This window comes from Pleurodeles waltl, chromosome 4_2 (assembly GCF_031143425.1).
Source record: "Pleurodeles waltl isolate 20211129_DDA chromosome 4_2, aPleWal1.hap1.20221129, whole genome shotgun sequence".
Taxonomy (NCBI): domain Eukaryota; kingdom Metazoa; phylum Chordata; class Amphibia; order Caudata; family Salamandridae; genus Pleurodeles; species Pleurodeles waltl.
This window is the reverse complement of record NC_090443.1, coordinates 869,072,429-869,085,547: the sequence shown is the minus strand read 5'-3', so window position 1 is coordinate 869,085,547 and position 13,119 is coordinate 869,072,429. Positions and strand designations below refer to the sequence as shown.

At 50.0% G+C, this 13,119-nt stretch overlaps 1 protein-coding gene across 1 annotated transcript in view; it reads left to right on the top strand.

The window, feature by feature from the left end:
* The window catches only part of LRRC42 (leucine rich repeat containing 42), a 152,877-nt gene that overhangs the window by 55,913 nt on the left and 83,845 nt on the right, over window positions 1-13,119 (top strand). The window contains exon 4 of the mRNA XM_069232640.1: window positions 617-735. Within this exon, the coding sequence (XP_069088741.1) occupies window positions 617-735 (119 nt within the window). The remainder of the gene's footprint in view (window positions 1-616; window positions 736-13,119) is intronic.

Below are 13,119 nucleotides of genomic sequence, written 5' to 3'. Positions count from 1 at the left end.
GATCTACAGATATCAGAGCGTAGCAGAGTGATAAGTAAAAGGATAATATCCAGTGTCTGTTTTCTCTCTTATCCCATTATCCTTTTACTGTTTTCACTATTGACCTACTGTGTGGGGTTAGTGGAGGATGCGTTGAGAAGCAAAGACATGCACCGCTCCCTTGGCATTTGGAGCGCAAGTTTAATGCTCTCTGACAGCCAGGCTAGCTTCATCCCTGCCTGTGTGATCTGCCAATACATTCTACATCTTTGCCCAAGAGCTGCCACCTGACCAAGTGGTCCTAATGAGCACAAATGCAGCTGAAAGACAACACGTCAGAAAGGAACAAATACAAAAATAAATTGTTAATCTTGTATTTAGCAGTCAAATATGTGTTTTAGTTAGCAGAATATTATTCAAATAGGTTCCATGTAGACAATGATTTTCGAATTTGTGTGTATTAGTAAATTAACCAGTACAGAGAGCATGGCTAGAACATGTTTGAGCACAGGCGCATATGCAGCCATGCTTATATCATCATTTCCCCACTACTATGGCCTATATGAAAAACAATTAAACACTATATTTTGGTACTGTAATTTGGTGCTACATATTGTCTTTCTGTTTTTATTTTTAGTCTCATTCAACTCTACTTGAAGGATAATGGCCTTTCTGATGCCGGCATTCGGAAATTGACAGCACCAGTTCGAGTTTTGAAGCGGGGACTTCAAGAACTTGCAGTTTTAGATTTGTCTTGTAAGTTTAGAACCCCATTTGCCTATTTCATATTTGTCTCTGTAACTCCTCCTATACTGGTCTTTACAACAGTTTATATTCAGAATTCACTTCTTTCTTCAAGTATGTTGACTTCTTTCTTAAACTATATCTAACTAGAATGATCTTTGATGTATAAACATAACATCTGCAGTACTGTCTTCTTCAGTACTCTTTAGAAATGGTAGGTGTTACCACACAATGTGCAGACTCATATCGCAACTGACAAAAGCTTAGAGACCTAAAGTACACACCTTGCCATGAGTCTCCCTCAACCCTTAATGTTTAGATTCTAGTGCGAGATACCTTTTCATAAACAATATATGTTTCTACAGTTAAGTATCCTATAAACAAGGGAGGGCATGGCCAAGGACCCGGAGATGGCGCACGCCTGAATTTCTCGCTCCGGAGGGGCCGGCGAGAAAACGTGCAAAAGCGCACCCTCTCCGGGCCGATCGAGGTCCGTGCGGAGGGGTTGAGCCGACGGAAGCGACCAGGCGTGCTTGGGCCCCCATGGCGACCCTGGAAAGTGCCGGGTGGCGGAAACGGCCCTTCGGCGAGCTTGAGGGCCGGAGGCCTGGCAGCGCGGCCAAGGCCGCGACCTCGCGCTGGGCCGTGATCCAGCGCGGCGTGTGGGCGGACGGCCCAAAACAGCGGGGGACTCTGGACGAGTCTCCCCGCGGCTACAGAGGAACCGGTTGGGGCCCGGGAGCCCAGGTGAGAACGTACCCAGTCGGGGTGAGGCGAGGCGGCGCTCCTGGATACGGGCGGCCCCCTGAAAATACAGGGGCCGGCCCGCAATAGGGGCTGCGGCCTCGTGCTGGGCTGTGGACTGAGGCGGCGCTGGAGCGGTCGGCCCGCGGACGGCGGGGGACGCTGGTCGAGTCCCTCCGTTGCGGCGGAGATGCCGGTTGGGGTCCGGGGGCCCGGTTGAAGACTCGCCCCGTCGGGCGGCGGAGCGGCGCTACTCCTGGGCGAGGGCGTGGCCCCAGAGGGGGTCGAGGCCGGCGCGAGACCGCGAAGAAGACGGAACAATGAGACGCGGAGGAGGCGGTGCGACTCGGGGGCATGCTACAGGTCCGCCGGACTGGAGAAGGAGCTCTGGCCCCTGACAAACACAGAAGAAGCGGCGAGAGAAGCGGACAGCGGTCCCTGGTGAGCCCCTGTGGACACTGATGAGACTGTGGTGGGACAGGTGGTCTGTTTGAGGTGGGTGCTGGAGTGGAGCGGCCCGCGCCGAGCCGGGACCCCCGTGAGCTGGCCCGGAGACAGGTGCAGGAGGATCCAACGGGCAAGATCAAGCCAGCGAAGCAAAAGGATAAATCGGTGGAGTTGGTGAGTGGCGGATTGTGTCCTGGGGGGGAGCGATGGGTGGAATACCCAGCAGACGGAACTGTGGACTCCCCCGGGTGCCCTGGAGCGCCAAAGACCCCTAAGCGAGCAGGACGGAGGACAGCACACAAGAGGGGAATAGTCCCAGAGGAGTGACTGAGGGTGCACAGAAGTGACTTTGGCGCAACAAGGAGCGCAGGAGGGTGGCAACATTGGAGACAGGAGGAAGGGTGATAGACGCGAGCCTACGACGCACTACTGGGCCCGGAACTGAAGAGATTAGTCGCTAAACTGAAAGTGTCAGCGCGGACCCCCCAGCGCCGCAGCCCGAAAACAACGGGTCCCGACGGGGTGCAGGCACCCAGGTGAGTACTAACCGGGTACAAAGGTGCGGCATATGGAGAGTGGGGTGTGAAGACCCGGAGAAGAGTTATAGATACCGCTGGGGCTACTATCCGGGCCCCTGGGGTGCGGCCCTTCACCGGTCCGATGACCCCCAAGAGTCACCACAAGAACAGAATTATGGACACTGCGGCTCCGGCCGAGGGCGATGAGCCGAGCCCACAGGACCACATGCAGGTCAAAGTCCAGGACACTCTAGATAAAATACTTGGGGCGATTGAGGACACAAAAACAACGTTGCAGCGGGAGATCAACCAAGTCGCGGTAGAGGTGAGCCTACTGAGAGCGGATCACCACAAACTGGAGTCAAAGAGACAGAAACCGCACTAGCGGACATTGCGCCAAAACAGAAAGACCTGGATGCCGAAGTGACTTCCCTTGTTGATAGAGTGATGCGCCTCGAAAAGAGAGCTGAAGACGTGGAGGGGAGGAACAGAAGGAACAATGTGCGCGTGGTGGGCCTTCCGGAGGGGGCCGAGGGGACGAACGTTGTTGAATTTCTGGAGAAGTGGTTCAGCACGACAGTGGCGCCTGGGCGATTGACTCCTTTCTATACACTGGAGCGGGCACACCGGGTACCGGCGAGACCCCTTGCTCCGGGCAGGCCCCCCCGGGCCGTGATAGCTAAACTGTTACACTACAGAGACAGGGACACTCTCTTGCAGAGGGCCAGAGAATCAGGCCCATTTAAAGTTGCAAACGGGGAGGTGACACTATTCCCGGACTTTAACCTGGAGGTACAAAACAAACGAGCCTCGTTTCTGACAGTCAAGAGAGCCCTTAGAGAAGAAGGAATCCAGTACTCGCTACTCTACCCAGCCAGGTTAAGAGTGATGCTGGAAGGGAAGACGACGTTCCTCCAATCTCCTGAGGAGGCGTGGGAATGGCTGGAGTCGCATAGCTCCCAGGCGGGGGGTCCGCAGGAGAGGGCCCGACTGGGGGCAGGGTTCGCCGAGCTCTGAAGGGACGGAAGTCCAGAGACCGGCAACGACTGGCGCCCACGCAAACTCAGAAGGAGAAAGGCAGGAAGGAAGCACTGGAAGCAGCGGCACACATGAGTGGTGAGGCGTCCCCCCAGGAAGGTTCTGGGGAGGAATCGGACGACACACTGGTGTCCTCGGTGGGAGACCTGGAACTTTCGGCCCGGGCCCCGAAGGTGACCCCACAAACGGCTGACGAACTTGGCTAGTCTGGACCTGCAGAAGGCACCGGAGATAAGGCATGTCATGGGAACTAGCGGCCCCTCCGGACTTGGCCACCCCCCGGACCAGAACCTCGCCTATCTAACAGAATGGCGAGCACTGCTGATAAGTGGTTGAACAAGTTGCACTGTTGCACAGTTTGCTGGTCAACCTACAGGTTAAGAGGCGCCCTGGGGATCGGGAGTTGGGATACACAGTTACATGTTGAAATGGCAAAGTGGGTGGCGGAACTAGATCACGGCAAGGACATAAACATGCGGAAAAACATCTCCGAGGCCTGGGAGAGCCGGGGGACATTGTCACCAGACTATTATTAGGAAATGGCAGATTACAATCTCTTGACCTGGAATGTTAGGGGGATGGGCACACCAGCTAAAAGGCACAAAATACTCTCCTATTTAAAGAGAAGGGGTGTACAGGTGGATTTACTGCAGGAGACTCACTTGGCACCTGGGGAGGGAGAGAAGCTAAGACGCAGGTGGAGGGGGCAGGTGTTTGCATCGGAATACTCAGCCTACGCAAGAGGTGTATTAGTAGGGATCAGAGCGGGGGTCCCTTTCACAATGATCTCGTCCAACATAGACCGGGAGGGAAGATTCTTGATATTAGAGGGGAGGCTACACGGTAGACCGATAGTCTTGAGTTGCATCTACGCCCCCAATCAAGACCAGGCACCCTTCACGACGGGCCTGTCGAGACACCTCACACGTCAATGCACCGGAGAACTATTAGTGGGAGGGGATTTCAACGCAGTGCTAGACACAAATATGGACAGGTCTACCCCGCCCCTACAGGGGGCAGCGACAATTAAAACAGCCAAAAGGTTAGACGAATGGTTGGACACGTGGGGGTTGACGGATGTCTGGCGAGTGCATCATCCAACTGCTAGAGATTACTCTTATTACTCGGGTCTCCACCGGGTGCATACTAGAATTGACAGAGTAGTCTGCACTGCAGGCCTGATAAACAATATGACACGCTCAGAATATTTAGCCCGCACCCTGTCTGACCATAATCCCTTGCTAATAACGATGAGGGTTTCGGAGGATAGACCCCCCATACCGTCATGGAGACTGTCCCCTTCAGCACTTGAAGACCAGGCGTATAGGGAGGCCCTACACTGTCATCTAGCAGAATATATTGAGACGAACACTGGGTCAACCCCTTCTAGGGCCTCGGAGTGGGAGGCACTCAAGGTGGTGAAGAGGGGCTTCTGCTTGGGGCAATCGGTGGGGGTGAAGCGCACACTTGAAAAGGAACTGAATGCCCTGGAGAAGGATATGCATGTGGGGGAGTTGGGACAGGGGAAGGCAGCTCCGGAGAATGAAGAATATAACCGAGCCCGCAGGGAACACTCCCGGATTGAAGAACAGCTCAGGTGCCACAATATGCAAAAATACTTAGCATCCCTACAGGCGGAGGAGGGCAGATCGGGGAGACTGCTGGCATGGCTGGTCCGCCCAGGGGGGCAGGGTGAGCCTATCACATGTGTGTTAGATGGGGAGGGAACTCGCAGGCTCAGACCGGGCCCCATAAATGACGCATTCAGGGAATATTATACGCATTTGTACGGGAAACCCAGTGAATTGCGGACGGAGACCTTAGATAGATACTTACAGCAAACTCCACTGCCAACACTGAGTGCAGAGGAGAGAGATGGCCTGGGGCGACCAGTGTCGGTGGAGGAAGTAAACGAGGCCATTGCGCAGTTAGCACCTGGGAAGACCCCTGGAACAGACGGCCTCCCCATGGATTTTTACAAAAAATACAAGTCCCTACTGGCTCCCCAACTGACAGAGATGTATGCGGAGGCACTGCAGCATGGAGAGCTACCTCGCACGTTGCGTGAGGCTTCGGTGGTGCCGCTCCCCAAGACGAAAATCAGAGAGGCTTCGGTAAAGGGCTTTAGGCCTTTATCAATGCTAAACAGCGATTTCAAGATTCTTAGTAAGATTATGGCTGATCGGCTGCTCCCCCTTATGACCAAGTTAGTGCACGCTGATCAGAAGGGCTTTGTCCCCGGCCGCAGTACTTCCCTGAACCTGAGACGGGCTTTTACGGTTTTGCACATGCCCGAGGGCATGAAGCCACCAACGGGGGTCTTGCTCGCAGTGGACTTCGAGAAGGCCTTCGAGTCTATTAGGTGGGACTATCTACGGACTGTGATGCTTAAAATGGGGCTGGGGGAGGAGTGGGTGAGGTGGGTGGACTTGTTGTACTCATCCCCACTAGCAAGAGTTAAGACCGGTAGGACGATTTCCAGTGCATACCCAGTATACCGGGGAACCAGGCAGGGCTGCCCCTTCTCCCCACTACTGTTTGCCCTAGCAATTGAGCCCCTGGCATCGCAGCTGCGGTATGAAGGCACGGGCAAGGGTATCACTTGGGGTCCGACTGAGCATATTGTTTCTCTGTATGCTGATGACATACTTCTCTACCTGAGGGACGGGACAAGAGGACTCACATGGGCACTGGGGATCCTGGAAGATTTCGGGGGCTTATCCGGACTCCGCCTTAACCGGAGGAAAACATTTGTGTTCCCCGTGCTGTCAGGCTGCGCGCGCCCTGATGCGTGCCCAGCGGATGTAAACTGGGCCCGCGGACTTTTAAATACCTGGGCATACAAATATTTCACGAATTGAACGACCTCAGGGACGGCAATCTTGGCAGGACACTCAGATCCCTGCGCTCCTCGGTGGGGTTCTGGAGATCATTGAAACTAACAATAATGGCCAGAGTGGCGCTCTCAAAAATGATCATGCTTCCACGCCTCCTCTACTACTTTGCTAACTTACCACTACAGGTCCCCTCTGCGTGGTTCCGAGAGTTGAACGCTCTGCTTAGAGAGCTGATATGGGACGGGGGTCGCAGGAGAACGGCGCTCTCGACCATCTGTAGACCGACACATCAGGGGGGTCTGGGTGCCCCTGACTTCGAGGCTTATTACTTGGCATCCCAGTTACAATGGGTGGCCGGCTGGTTGGCGGGCAGGGGACAGCTAGATCTATCTACCGCACACGGAGTAATAGACACAGCTCGGATAGCAGCAAGTATGGCGGGCAGGAAGATTGCCCCCATAAGAGACAACAAAATGTGCAATGTGGCAATGAAATGCTGGAAGAGGTGCACGACAAGGACTGGGGTGGGGCCACCATACTCTCCTGCTCTGCCGCTGGCAGTCGTCGCCCTGGACCCGGGAGTGGGGAAGCAGGGGGGGGCTGGGATTGGGACCATGGACAAGAGCAGGGATGGAGACAGTGGGGGGACTATTCAGGGAAGGAGTGTTGAGGAACTTCGCTGACGTAATAGAGGGGGGAGTACCACAAGGACAATTTTTACTCTTCAGGAGGCTGGTGCACACCCTGAAAGATCATTGGGACACGATAAACGCGGAATCCGTTGTCCACAGGGTGTTGCACCTCCTGTTGACAGCAGGAGAGGAACCTCACTTGATTGCTAAAATCTACCGGGCCCAAATAGAGGCAGCGTTGGACCCCCTGCATTCCCTAAGAGAAAAATGGGAAAGGACAGTTGGCCGGGACCTGTCTGAGTCAGAATGGAACAGAGCGCTAGCTTATCCCAAGATGATCTCACGCAACACGAGGCTGAGATACATCCAATACAACTATCTGCACAGAGCATACCTCACTCCTCAACGGCTGCACCGCATATATGGGGGGGCGCCCAGGACATGCCCCAGATGTGGGGACGGTGAGGCCAACTTTGATCATATGATGTGGGGATGCACGATGCTCCAGAGGCGTTGGGGTGAGATGATGGCAGTCCTCACAGAGCTGTTCGGGACTGAGCTCCGGCCAACCCCCGCCTTGTGTCTATTGGGCCTTAGAGCCGGCGTCAAATGGAGTAGGGTTGGGGGTCGTTTCCTTGACTTGTCCCTGGCCCTCTATAAAAGACTGATTGCGAGGGGCTGGAAGTCCCCCGGCCACCCCTCTCTGACCGAATGGAGAAGTGATGTCACACGATGGTCCAGGGCTGAGCTGCAGGTCCTTAAAGCCGAGGAGACTAGGGGAGTTCGCCAGACCCCCATCGCTTCAGAGTGGGAAAACGTAGTGGCAAACTGGGATGACCTAAAGAAGAGACCGATAGCACCTGAGGGGGTGGGATGAAATAGCTGAAACGGCCAATCGATATGATAGCTGGGGAAGGCCCCTGAAGCCAGGACGGGAGAAATTCCAAACACCCCGCCGGACCAAACGTAGGGACAGAGAACAGGAGGGGATAGGACACAATAACTAAAAAATAGTGGGGGGGGGGCGGAATATCGGCCACCTCTACATAATAAGAAGCTCCCCGGCAATTCTCCCTTTAGAAATTAAGCAGACCCACCCTCATAAGCCAATAAGTTTATTTACAGTTTGAAGTTGAGTTAAGTCTGTTATTAGGTCACAAAACACAAAAAGTAACAAACGGCACTAAAAGAACTGACACCCGAAAAACGGATTGATTAAAGAGCTGGAAACAATGATGTATAAATATTAAACTGTAATTGAAATAAACAGGTGATTGTGAAACACATGACAAGCAATGTATTGCAGAGACGGGGTTCAGTTAAATAGAAATGTACAATAAGGACAAAATGTTACTGTAAATAGACCTACATATGTAAAACAGCAAACAGTTAATAAAAACATATCTGAAAAAAAAGTATCCTATAAACAAAATAAAACACATCATAGTCTAAATATTCTCTCCACCAGACCGTTATTATTGGTGCCTCTGGCTTCTTCCAAAGTTTGGTGATTGTAACTCTCTCAAAGCCACAAGACATTTTAAAATCAGACAGTGACTTACTGTTGTGTGTACTCTTCTCAGTCACACTCTGCACATACGGGAAGGGTTTGTGATTGATGTGGATTATCAATACTTAATATGTTTAATTTAGGCAAGCACCAACTTCTAGAGCACCTTCATCCTGTTATGTCCAATCCCCCTTCCTTTTGAGTCACAGTATGTGTGCGTCCACAGGTTTGAGAACTGGGACACATTTGTGTCCAGCAAAGAATGATTAGTTTGATGCAAGGGTGGCAGACACAGCACATGGACCACGCTGTGAGTGTTCCAGCTTCTGCTGCCTCAGCTGTTCAACTCTGGTTCTGCTGCAAAACAGAGCTGGATTAGTTCAAAAGAAAGTGGCACCAAGTAACTGCGGTTTATCTATCTTGTATCTGTTGTCTCCTGAGTAGGTGTTAGAGGTCAAAGACAACATAGATAGTCCCACCTATTCATAAGACTCATCAGGCCATCACGTGAAATAAAGATAACTTTTTTCCTGCTAAAGCACACACTGGTTAGAAATAAACTAACGTATCAGATTGTTCTGCTTTGTAAAGCTCTCCATAAATACAAAACTAGTTGTAGTAATATAAAAGGTCACTGAGACCATGATCTGTTAAACATTCAAATGTGTCCTATAAATATAACATTTATTTTGAATAAATATTCAGCTTAAAAAACTATTTATGATTGATTAAAATGTTAATCATAGACAGATGGAACCAAAGATTGATCTACAGCTAAATTTCAATGCACTAATATCCTTAAATTAAAACCAGTTTAAACTATTTAAATAATTAAGGATCCACTAAAACCAATAATGCCCCAATACTATCTATGTTGCTATTGCTAGTAAAAACCTACCCAGCACACAGATTAAATCCAAATATTACATATCATATGAAAATCGCAGGTCCTTTATTTGAGACTTCACACCATATTTGACAGGAATAGGTTTTAAACATTTGGGCCTTATTCTGATCAAATATAAACAATTTATTAACATATGAAAACTGGAGCATCATACTTTAAGCACACACCGTCTCAGGGCTTTCCCCTCAATTTGAATTCCATATGCAGTATTTAGGCCTATAAAGATTTTAGTAATGCTCTCCTCATCACAGGGTTATTCAGTTTTATAAGGGTACGCCGTGCAATTAAACCAGGAATTTTTTTGGAACATTGTCGAACACTTTGTGTTGAGATGTCTCAAATCTCTAATCCTTGTTTGCACGATAATCATTTCCTTTAACCACCTTTGCTGCCAGGCCTTTTCCCCTCCTGTGCTGATTCTTTCTTTTGGCTATTTGGGGCAGTTCGCTCTTAGTCCCTCATAACTTTTTCTCCACATAAGCTACCCATGCCAAATTTGCGTTCTTTTTTCCAACATCCTAGGGATTCTAGAGGTACCCAGACTTTGTGGGTTTCCTTGAAGGAGACCAAGAAATTAGCCAAAATACAGTGAAAAATTTGTGTTTTTTTTCTTTTTTAAACAATGGGGAAAAAAGGGCTGCAGAAGAAGGCTTGTGGTGTTCTCCCTGAAAATGGCATCAACAAAGGGTTTGCGTTGGTAAAATCACCATCTTTCCAGCTTTCAGGAACTAGCAGACTCGAATTAGAAAACCCAATTTTCAACACAATTTGGGCATTTTTACTTTTTTTTGTGCTTTCAGCGTCCTTTCAGTTAGTGAGAGAAATGGGTGTGAAACCAGTGCTGGATCCCAGAAAGCTAAAATTTCTGAAAAGTAGACAAAATTCTGAAGTCAGTAAGGGGTAATTTGTGTAGATCCTACAAGTGTTTCCTACAGAAAATAACAGCTGAAATAAAAGAATATTGAAATTGAGGTAAAAAAACAGCCTTTTTTTCTCCACGTTTTACTCTGTTACTTTTTCCTGCGATGTCAGATTTTTGAAAGCAATATACCTTTACGTCTGCTGGACCCTTCTGGTTGCGGGGATATACAGGGCTTGTAGGTTCATCAAGAACTCTAGGTACCCAGACCCAATAAAGGAGATGCACCATGCAACGGGTTTTCATTGTATACCGGGCATACAGCAATTAATTTGGTGAAATAGGTATCAAGAAAACCTTTGTATTTCCAAAATGGGCACAAGAGAAGGTGTTGAGAAGCAGTGGTTATTTGCACATCTCTGAATTCTGGGGTGCCCATTCTAGCATGTGAGTTACAGGGCATTTTTCAAATAGACGTATTTTTTACACACTGTCTTACATTTGGAAGGAAAAAATGTAGAGAAAGACAAGGGGCAATAACACTTGTTTTGCTATTCTGTGTTCCCCCAGGTCTCCCAATAAAAATGGTACCTCACTTGCGTGGGTAGGCCTAATGCTCACGGCAGGAAACACAACGTGGACCATCACATTTTTACATTGAAATCTGACATGTTTTTTGCAAAATGTCTAGCTGTAGATTTTGGCCTCTAGCACAGCCGGCACCTATGGAAACCTACCAAACCTGCGCATTTTTTAAAACAGGAAACCTAGGGGAATCCAAGATTGGGTGACATGTGGGGCTCTGACCAGGTTCTGTTACCCAGAATCCTTTGCAAACCTCAAAATGTGGCCAAAAAACCACTTTTTCCTCTCATTTCGGTGAGAGAAAGTTCTGGAATCTGAGAGCAGCCACAAATTTCCTTCCACCGAGCGTCCCCCCCCCCCCCCCCCCCCAAGTCTCCCGATAAAAATGGTACCTCACTTGTGTGGGTTGGCCTAGCGCCCGCGACAGGAAATGCCCCAAAACATAACGTGGACACATCACATTTTCCCAGAGAAAACAGAGCTGTTTTTTGCAAAGTGCCTAGCTGTGGATTTTGGCCTCAAGCTCAGCCGGCACCTAGGGAAACCTAGCAAATCTGCGCATTTGTGAAAACTAGACACCTAAGGGAATCCAAGATGGGGTGACTTGTGGGGCTCTGACCAGGTTCTGTTCCCCAGAATCCTTTGCAAACCTAAACAAATTTTGCCAAAAAAACACTTTTTCCTCTCATTTCAGTGGCAGAAAGTTCTGGAATCTGAGAGGAGCCACAAATTTCCTTCCACCCAGTGTCCCCCCAAGTCTCCCGATAAAAATGGTACCTCACTTTTGTGGGTAGGCCTACTGCCCGCGAAAGTAAATGCCCCAAAACACTATCTGGACACATCAAAATTATCCAATACAAAACTACCTCTTTTTGCCGGGAGGGAGGGTCACCTGCGTTTTTGGTCCTGGGCTCAGCAGCCATCTAGGGAAACCTACCCTACCCAGACATATCTGAAAACTAGACACCCGAGGGAGTCCAGGGTGGTGTGACTTGCGTGGATCCCCCAATGTTTTCTCACCCAGAATCCTCAGCAAACCTCAAATTTAGCTAAAAAGTCTCGTTTTTCCCACATTTCTCTGTGAGATCACCGCACCGGGACAAATTCCTACCACCCAACGTTCCCCTCAGTCTCCCGGTAAAAATGATACCTCACTTGTGTAGGAGGGCCAAGTGCTTGTGACAGGAGAGCCAAAAACATGTTGAAATTGAGGGGGAACCAAAGCAGGTCCAAAAGGGCAGTGTAGAACGTTGGCTCTGTATGTGCTATTTCAAATTAAGGAATAGCATGCACAGAGTCCAAGGGTTCCCCTTAGAGGTAAGATAGTGGCAAAAAGAGATAATTCTAATGCTCTATTTTGTGGTAGTGTGGTTGAGCAGTAGGCTTATTAAAGGAGTAGTGTTAAGCATTTTTTGTACATACACACAGGCAATAAATGAGGAACACACACTCAGAGACAATTCCAGGCCAATAGGTTTTGTTATAGAAAAATATATTTTCTTAGTTTATTTTAAGAACCACAGGTTCAAATTCTACATGTAATATCTCATTTGAAAGGTATTGCAGGTAAGTACTTTAGGAACTTTGAATAATCACAATAGCATATATACTTTTTACATAAAACACATTTAGCTATTTCAAAAGTGGACCCAGTGCAATTTTCACAGTTCCTGGGGGACGTAAAGTAATGTTAGTTCTTGCAGGTAAGTAAACCACCTATGGGGTTCAAATTGGGGTCCAAGGTAGCCCACCGTTGGGGGTTCAGAGCAACCCCAAAGTCACCACACCAGCAGCTCAGGGCCAGTCAGGTGCAGAGTTCAAAGTGGTGCCCAAAACACATAGGCTTCAATGGAGAAGGGGGTGCCCCGGTTCCAGTCTGCCAGCAGGTAAGTACCCGCGTCTTCGGAGGGCAGACCAGGGGGGTTTTGTAGGGCACCGGGGGGGACACAAGTCCACACAGAAAGTACACCCTCAGCAGCACGGGGGCGGCCGGGTGCAGTGTGCAAACAAGCGTTGGGTTCGCAATAGGATTCAATGGGAGACCAAGGGGTCTCTTCAGCGGTGCAGGCAGGCAAAGGGGGGGCTCCTCGGGGTAGCCACCACCTGGGCAAGGGAGAGGGCCTCCTGGGGGTCACTCCTGCACTGAAGTTCTGATCCTTCAGGTGCTGGGGGCTGCGGGTGCAGGGTCTTTTCCAGCCGTCGGGATTTTAGAGTCAGGCAGTCGCGGTCAGGGGGAGCCTCGGGATTCCCTCTGCAGGCATCGCTGTGGGGGCTCAGGGGGGACAACTTTGGTTACTCACAGTCTCTGAGTCGCCGGAG